General features: G+C 43.6%; 1 protein-coding gene across 13 annotated transcripts in view; it reads right to left on the reverse strand.

Annotated features, from left to right (window-relative positions):
- Window positions 1-9,597, reverse strand: part of ADAM22 (ADAM metallopeptidase domain 22) — a 124,630-nt gene that overhangs the window by 44,387 nt on the left and 70,646 nt on the right. For all 13 annotated transcript variants that reach the window (XM_081163163.1, XM_081163157.1, XM_081163162.1 and 10 more), the window contains exons 6-9: window positions 6,409-6,472; window positions 6,068-6,137; window positions 2,745-2,815; window positions 115-189 (exon numbers count right to left, since the gene is read on the reverse strand). In XM_081163163.1, coding sequence (XP_081019289.1) covers window positions 115-189; window positions 2,745-2,815; window positions 6,068-6,137; window positions 6,409-6,472 — 280 coding nt within the window. The remainder of the gene's footprint in view (window positions 1-114; window positions 190-2,744; window positions 2,816-6,067; window positions 6,138-6,408; window positions 6,473-9,597) is intronic.

Here is a 9,597-nt window from a genome sequence, read left to right on the forward strand (position 1 = left end):
TCTGCATAGCTTAGAATCATTTTGCTATAGGTATTTTATTCTTAATCTACTGCAGGCACAATGCTACACGTGAATTATTGATTACTCCAAAAAGGCCCAAAATGCAAACCTCACCATTAGATGGTCATTTACGATCATTAGCTCAACATATTTAGTTTCCTCTTCAACTTTATACGGGCTCTGATGAACCTGCGGAAAGAGTAAGAAACTGTAAATGTGTAAAATGTCAACGTATCTGATTGTAATAAAACTCATCGTGTTGGAATGAATTTATTTCCTTCGTTCTGGCCTCATTACAAAAGCACTTACAAGTAGTTCCATGTACCAAATTAGCAACAGAATATATGCCATGCCTCCCAGCATCAGCAATCTAATTCTGATGCAACTCTGGAAGAAACATAATGGGCAAATTTTGCATTAAGGTATTGATTGTGACCTGCCTCCCATCAAAGTGTGGTCTTTCCATAGGAATGCCACAAATCTGTTCCAGAGTAGTGTGTGCACCAATAAGCTCAACAATTTATAAACTAAACAAACAAAAAGCAACCGGCTTATTTAGAGAATTCTGTAATTAAGAGGATTTTGAGAAGCTGAAGCGTTTTTCCTACTTTGTCAGATACAAAGCACAGCACGCCTATGTGCTGGGTCCCCCTGCAGGTTCTCCAGAAAAATTGTGCCATGCAATTGTTGACGTCAGAAAGCTCAGCCCCAGATGGAGAGCATGTTTGTTCTAGAGAACATCCTGGGCGATCACCTTGATACAGGTCTTGCACGTTTCCCAATGGCACACACCTGACATGAGACTGTAAGTGTATGTGTGTAGCATGAAATCTAAGACGTGCTGCTACCTTTGAAGGATCACACATACACTCACTTTCCCTTACACTCAGTAGTAGCAAGTGTGATGCGGCAGATAGATTTCTATGTCATTTCTGATTGTCCTATATACAAAAAGGGATGCTCAGCACTCCTCTACCCCATGGACACCATAGTCAACAGTTAGCCAAGGAAAAGCAGAAGTAACCAAAAACGAAGTAGTCACTTGTTAAGTATTTGCTGTGATGGCCTGGGATTCCGAGTCTGAGAGTGAACCGGAGGAATCCCAGCCGGCACAGGAGTCCCCGCCTCCAGGGCCGGCTGAACTGGGGCAAGGCCTAGATGCTGAGGAGCCTGCACCTGTGCCAGATCCTCAGGGGCAGGCACCAGGTGAGACCATTCTGGCCCCAGAGGTGCTGGAAGACTCAGTGGCTACAGGTGAGCCTCCCCCGGGGCCCAGTAACCCTTCGGCCTCTCCTGAACTGCAGAGACTTAGGGCAGAGAGGCGAAGGGAACTGGTCTCTCCCAGGAGGAGTGCTCGCCTTAAGGCCAGGAGAGGCGGGGCTCCTGGGGGCCGGGACCGCCCCCGGCCTTAGAAGAAGATAAAGGTCAAGCAGCCCGGTCCCAGGTTGCGGGAGCAACGTCGTTGTGGAGTACCTGCTTTACCCAGACCTAGATCTGCACTCCCGGTGTGCCTGTTCCTCGCCCGGCTTCCTGCTCCTGACTCTCCGGTGTTCCTGTTCCTCGCCCGGCTGCCCGCTGCTGACCCACCAGTGTTCCTGTTCCCCGCCTGGCTCCCTGCTTCTGCTCTACCAGTGTTCCTGTTACCCGCCTGGCTTCCTGCTGCTGCCCTACCAGCGTTCCTGCTCCCCCACCCGGCTCCCTGTTTCGGACCTCGCGCCTCATCTAGTGATCGTCTACCCTGCTAGTGACTCTGGACTGAACTTCGGATACGGTATTAGTACCTTTCCCCCCCCCCCCCGGGACCAGCACATTTGCTTACTAAGTGCAAGGACATAATTATGAAGTAAACAAGTTTATTGCACAGGCGTAAGAAAAGCCTAGAGATCAGGATTTTTTCTTATAAGAGAAGCTTCCATATAGTAATAGATACGCTATGGAATTCCACGACTGGCTGTGTTAAGTAGAATATCCTCCCAGTAGAAATGTATAACTGTTCTTGCCAATGTGTTTTGGGTGTGTGGTCTGCACTCTCACCTGGGTACACAATAAAACTGCTTTTTTCTCCTCTACAAAGTGTCCTCTTCTCTGAGACCACAAAAGGGAAGTTTCTCCTACAGGAGCTGCCCTCCTGTCCCTGGCACTGCTGCTACAAACCAAGATGTGGGTGGACCACAATAGGGACACACAGGTGAATTGGTGGGACCGCTGGATTGGTCACCAGCAGCTCTGTAGCGCTGACCTTGGTCCAAGCCCTGTCCAGGTAGGTAGGAATGACATCAGTGTCAAGAGGGCATATTCACCCTTCCATACACAGGAAGGGAAATAATCTCTCCATCACCAAGACACAAGTACTCCTGGTGGAACTGACCAGAAGGAACCCCTTCTGACAGTGTAGTGGGCAAATGTGGAATAGGAGGCAAGGGGGAATCATGCTTCCTGCCCAAAGCAAAGAAGCAGTTTGCTTTTGGGACTGGATTTCTGATACAGCAGATGACATAGGACTTCCAGAGCAACGCTGTCTATGGAAGAGTTCTTCTACGGGGTCACCACGTGATGCTGGACATAGCATGTTACTTGCATGAGGGGACAATGTCCAAACCGCACTATAACAGGTGCGTCTTTGCAGAAAGCACTGAAGTCCATAGAGTTCTGAAAGCCCACGCGTCCTTCCAAAAAGAATCCCATACCCACCGAAAGATATGCCTGAATGCACCTTCTTGAAAGGGAAAAGAACAGGCACATACCTGCCTTTTCCTTCTTTTGTGTCTTGGTTTCACAACGAACCTCTGTGACGTGGTGTTCATGTGCCAGAACTCTGAATGGAATACACACATTTCAAGTCAGAACAACACGGGTCAATAAAAGATAGCCATTTTCAACAGCAGGACAAAGAAAGCAATTGCATTGAGCAAGGCTGAACAACAGCAGCAAAATATTGCAGGCATTTCACTCGTGGCTCAATATTAAAAGTGGAGGTTTACATTTCTGCACCCTTCAAAATGCTTTCCTGCAAATAAACGGTGGCCTTGGGCACCACCATGTGGAAATGTGGACTTATAGACTTCAATAACAACACAGATAAGAAAGGTAGTCTCAAAAAATACCTAGTTTCCATTTCTCCATGGCTGCATACCTGCTTTTCTAATGGCTACTTACATAGCCACAGCATGCTCCACCTTTATATATATACACAAAGAACCAACATGAGCAGAATATTACTGAGCCTCTGCCACAGGAGTGGGGAACTGATGGACCTCCTGATATTGCTGAAACTTCATCTCCTGTGAGCCCCATCTAGGACTGCCAATATTAAGGGACAATAAGAGACAGGATCCAACAATGTCTGAAGGGTCAAAGGTCCCTCACCCTGCTCTAGCAGTTATTTTGTCATTATGATCAGTATGTTACTGTGAGCTTTGATGCATAGTCAGCGGCCAAAGACAATCAGCTCTTCACATCCATTTTCCTACACCAAAGCATTTCGAGTGCAGGAAATGTGCACTGTTAAATGGAGCCCTTACTCCCACTGATGTCAACAGCACTAATTTTCAGGCAAGTCTGTGAAGGATGGCAGCCCGGGCCAGGGATGATCAAAGCCCAATTATATCAGCATTTTAATTAGGCGAGATAAGAATTTTTTATATAAAAAAAGTATTAATGGCATGAAGAGAAGTCAGAACCAAAAGCAGCATAAAAAGCCTATATAACAAACATCTCAGCATTTCACCAAAAGGCAAAGTTTCCTTATCTGAATGATCATATAAATGGATTTTGCTACGAAAAACCAGAAGCGTATCATCACCCACCTACTTCTGAAACTGCCCCCAGGAGGGATAGGCGAATAACTGAAAAATGATTTTTGCTGTCTCTAAAAAACTGAGAGTGAAAAAACCTGACAGCTTTTATGCAACCGAGTGTAGCTTTCATACACAAACATATTTCTTCATCATCCATCCCATGCAACAGTAGTTTTATCATGTTTTGACCTTTCTAAAAAAAAAAAAAGGAAAAAGGCAGCAGTCTTCTTTCTGAACTCTTTTAGATGATTTAAAAGAGGGGTGGGCAATCAGCAGTCTCAGGGCCACATACAGCCCTCGGCATAACTACATGTAGCTCTCAGTATTTTGATACAGCAATTTGATGTGGTTTGGCAGGAGGGAGAAAAGGGAGAGACAGGAAAAGAAAGAGAAGAGAGTTGGCCCCACCCCTTTTGACTTTGATTCTGACCATCACGGGCTCCAGAACCACCCACTGCTGGGATGTGGCCCCTGCCAGATTACCTCCAAGGAAAAGTGGCCCTCAACATGGAAAAGGGCTCCCCAGCCAACCCCAAACACTTCAGAATGTTTTCATAGGCACTGAAATATTTCCAGATTCCCTTAACAGGTTTACCCATCCGTTTAAATGTACCTAAATATTAATTACTCACAGCTTCAAGAATAGTACAAAATAAAAACCAGGCCCAGAATACATCCATGAACACAGCCATAACCCACACTCCAGTTACAGAAGCTAAGCATGTATTATCTGGGAGATGACGATTTAGCTGCTGAGACAATGCTATCTCTCTGCAACAAAAGTGCTATTTGTGCAAATAAGGGGTGGGGGAAACACATACTGACTTCTCAAAATAAGCAGTGTAGTGTAATGGTAAAGATGAGGACCAGAGAGACCCAAGGTGCTACTCATCCATGAAACCCACTTTGCATCCTTGAACCACTCCAGCCCACCTCACAGGGTTGCTGTGAGGATTAAGGGTGGAAAAACTGCTTGCTGGTTTTTTTAGTTCCTTACAGGAAGCGCAAAATAAAAACGTAATAAGCAACTAAATAAGGCAAGGAAGAAGAAAAGGTGTGGAACCAATTTTTGCGTTTCTAATTACACCTCAGTTTCATGGTAAGCTTTGACTGCAGCAACCATGGCTATGGGTTCAATCGTTTTGTCTCCTGAGTAAATTTTCACACAACATGCACGCAAACAATACCACAATACTACTTCGGCGTGGTGTGTGCTCTATTATTTTTTCAAAGAATGATGCTGAACAGAACAAACTGATTGTGGATTGCAGGCAGAACATGGAAGAAATCCTACCAATTCGTAAAAGGGACCACTGGACAGAACTGAAGACATAAGAACAGACCTGCTGCGTCAGGCTAGTGGTCCATCTTGTCCAAATACCTATGGAAAGCATGCAAGCATTTGCCTTTACAAAGGACAAGGCTATCAATGGCTGCCAGCCATGATGGCTATATTCTACCTCCACTGTGAAGGCATTATGCTTCTGAATACCAGTAGGCAAAGTAATGTTGTGCTCATGTCCAGCTTTCAGGCTTCCCACAGACATCTGACTGGCCGCGGTGAGAACAAGATGCTGGACTAGCTGAGTCACGGACAGGATCCAGCAAGCTTGTCTTATGTGCTTTTGTTCTTACGCCTTGAAAACACCCTCTTCAGATCTTCAGCATCTCCCATCAGATGTTAAGGAAATAAACAACTATCCGACTTTTAGAAGACATCTGAAGGCAGCCGTGTTTGGGGACGTTTTTAATGTTTGAAGTTTCATTCTGTCTTTAATGTTCTGTTGGAAGCTGCCTAGAGTGGCTGGGGAAACTCAGCCAGATGGGCAGGGTAGAAATAATAAATTATTATTATTATCATTAGGAGCTGGGGGGTTTTAATATATCTAGCTCATTTATTAAATTTAAATCTAAAGAGAGGTAAGCAGTAATGTGTTTACAGAAGAGCATCAGTTATAATCTGCCTGTTTTTTTTATCTGTGGAGACTCCTAAAACCAGTCATTAAATAACTATCATAATATCAAAAAGCTAAAAATATTTTTGGAGGGAGGGGGGTTTTAGAGAACAGACTTTCTACTAGAAGAGGAGTTAGATTTTTTTCTGTTTCCCAATCAGGCTGGCAGATTATTTTCTTCAGCCTCTAGTTTAAAAATAACAAAATCAAACCCTACAAATGATTAACTATGAAGTAAGTGCATCAATGAAGGATGAGCTAAGAGTATGTTCGGTTTTTTAAAAAAACCCCAAGATTTAAAAAAACCACACATACCAGATGGAAGATCATCCAAAGGAAATTCAAATAATCTGGATTTGTAAACAGAGTGTAAATGGAATTCCTCCTGAAATTAGAAACATCTAAATTTAGTAAAGCAATACAAAATAAACTTTCTTGGGACTTTACTCTAGCACCAAAGGGTGTTATTAAATGCCATCTGTTATGAAGCTGAGAAGCGTATTTTTCTGATGCAACCTTCTGACAGTTCAGAAACTCAGCTGGAACCTACATAAGAATTCCTAAATTGTTTGCTAAAGAAGGAAAGAGCATCTTTGCAGAATATGCTTCCTGTAGATAATATCTGCATTCCACTTACGAAACACTTATCTACTTACTTGTGAAGTGTAGTTTTCTTCCGGCTCAATAAGATATGTGTGATTTCCATCATAGAACATGCCGCTGTTAAGAATTAGGGAAATATCAGACTCACACAATAAAAAATACAACTATGTATGTGTATATATATATATATATATATATGTTCTAGTAACAAGAAGCCGAAAGCACCAGCCTGAAGATGACGAGTGAGACCTCGTCGAAACGTCGCCTAGACACCCCAACTCTTACACGGGAAGACACCCAAAGACACCAAAACCTACATTCCTGTACCCGTGAAAATCTACGAAAGCATATATATATATATATATATATATATATATATATATATATATATATATAATGATATACTGTGAACTTAATAGCTGGTGTTTTAAAGACAACAAAGTAAAAGATTATCAGGAAACACACTACACTCTAAAACACTCTTGACAATTTCTGTCTGCCTTGCAGGAATTACTACCCAAATCACCTTGAGTTTTAGTTCATTAAACGCATCAATGTGCAGTGTCTCCTGCTTGCCACCAAGAGGCAGCACTGCAACCCAGGGAGAACACCTTGCTTGCCTGAACAGCTGCAGGTACTGGCGTCTTACAGGCACTATATCATTTACTAACTAGAGAGATGCTCTAAGATGGCCTTTCCTTTCTAAGCGTCTGCAATCCTCCAATCTGCAACAATGTACTCGTGTCTTCTGTGAGCTGATGGAATTAGGGATTTCACTATGGGGTTCACGAATTCTGCCGTAGTCAATGGCCCCAAAACTGACATTTAGCTGTGGCTGCAAGAGAGGCACACCTCGCAAAAGTCAATGCTTCGCTGGACACAGCTAAACTCTCTAGCGTTATGTATCTGATAAATTCTGTCCTACACCTTTACTTTTTAAAAATCTAAAGGTGGTATGGTGCATCAAATTAAAACACTCTGCAGGGGTAGCTCAGTGCGACTCCTTAATCTCAGTGTTGTGGGTTTGAGCCCCACGCTGCATTGCAGGGGGTTGGACTAGATGACCCGTGGGGTCCCTTCCAACTCTACAATTCTATGATTCTATTTTTTTCCCCACAAGCGTTGCATGGACAATATGGCACAAACCCCACATACACCTGCATATGTGGTAATGGTGGACAGGTGACTTGTTGGATATTCTCACAAAGATGGCACAGCCTCAGAAAAGAAAAGGAGTTTGGCTGACAGCTAGTACCCTCCCTTAATATACTGAGGTGGGACTGAGGAAGGTGCTCAGGAGCCCACAAGATGAAATCAGCAAAGGGCCATCCTATCTGATGTGGTCTAACTCTTTCTGCGAGTGGCCTGAAGGAGGAAGTAGAGGGCCACAATACACTCAGGAAGGCCTAGCTGCCCACTAACACAAACAAGTCTTCCATCTTGGCTTCCTTCTGTTTTTAGGATGGATATAATATATTATTAACATTCAGCAGCTGAAAGAACGAGATAATTAAAGAGAGCTGGACAAGTATACTGCTGATTTATGTCTTCTTTCACAAATCATCAGGTCTGGAAAGTTGGACCAAAATGCTGAGAGTCAAAACCAAGTTGAATGGAAAGCGTCACTATAAGTTCCAAGTCAACAAGATGAAATCAGCAAGGAACTATCAAGCAGTCCCACTTTGACGGGGCCTGCCATCGTCTGGTAGGCAAAGCAAGCATCAGGGATAATGGTCTAAGAGCCAATATATGTCTGGGAAATAGGCAGGTTCACTGTTCTGGACAGGTCTGCACTTCTTCTGAAGGAGCAGGTGTGTAGCTTGGGGGTCCTTCTGGATACACCTCTGTCACCAGAGCCCCAAGTGTCCTCTGTGGCTAGGAGAGCCTTTTGCCAGCTCTGTCTAGTTTGCCAGCTATGGCCATTCCTGGAAAGGGATACCCTGACCACTGTAGTTCCTGTGTTAATAACCTCAAGGCTGGAGTAGGTGATCTGTTTGGGGCTGCCCTCGGACTTGGTTTACAAGCTGCGGCTTATGCAGAATGTTGCAGCTGGACTGCTGGTGGGGGCAAACATGTGAGGCCTTTGTTAAAACATCTGCACACTCTGCCATCTACTCCTGAGGCAAGTTATTTTGTAATTTACAAACTCCTGAACAATTTAGACCCAGGATACCTTAGGGACTGTCTGAACCCTTATGTCTGAACCCTTATATCCCAGATTGATCATCTGTAGGAACTTCAGTGGTTATCCCCTGGGGTAGTGAGGCTGATTTAACATCACAGTGAAACCCAGCCTTTATTGGCCCATTCCTAAGGAATGCAAGAGAGATTCAGCAGGTGCCTTCTGTAGTAACCTTCAAACGTTTGCTGGAAACTTTTCGTTGCTGCCAGGCAAACACAGAAAATTATGAAACAAACGTTTTTCCGTAATAGTTAGCTGGTGATCAGTTTGAATTTGTGTTGTGTGATTGTTGCAAACCACTTTGGTTTCTTTTAAATGAAATTGCAGAATGCAATTTATATATATAAATAAATAATACACCTTACTATTAAAGGAAGTCATGCAGCCAAACCCTGCAGACCGCATTAAAAAGATACTATTTTTAGGCTGATGTTCAGCATGTAACCTGAGCTCAGCACGTAACGTGGCCCACTCTCAAGTCCTGATTATTGCAAAAGAAAAAAGAAGAAGCCACATATTTTTATTACTCAGGGGTGGGGGAGGGTTGACAAACTAAAAAAAAAAAAAAAGGTCAGTCTTGCAAATACACATATAATAATTTTTAAAGTATATTTTGAAAAGTGATACCAAAAGTACTGAGCAATAAATCAATGAAGATCCCATAAGGTAAGTGCAGGCCTTTCAGGGAAATTGAATGATGACAAAGAGGTAAGAGCTTTCTATTTATAGCCTCATCATGACCTTAGAAGCAATCTCTTACCACAGGATGATCCCTCAGGCCTAATGTTGTATCATATGTAGATCAAATATAGAGAAACAGACCAATAAGGACACTGTGCTTAGAACGTTTCAAATGTGTTGAATACACTATCTCAGTCATCACCACAGGTAACCTGTGAGGGAGGCCAGTACTCCCCCCTCCCACAATACTAGAGAGGGATGGCGGTTGGAGGGGGTGAAGGCTTTGAGGAAGTGGCTTGCCTAAGCCCACTTTGTGAGTTCATAGCTCAGGCGAGAGCTGAACAAGTTCAAAGTGCAGTCTCTAAGCCACTACACCAGG

Source organism: Podarcis bocagei (genome assembly GCF_964188305.1).
Source record: "Podarcis bocagei genome assembly, chromosome: 12".
Classification (NCBI taxonomy): domain Eukaryota; kingdom Metazoa; phylum Chordata; class Lepidosauria; order Squamata; family Lacertidae; genus Podarcis; species Podarcis bocagei.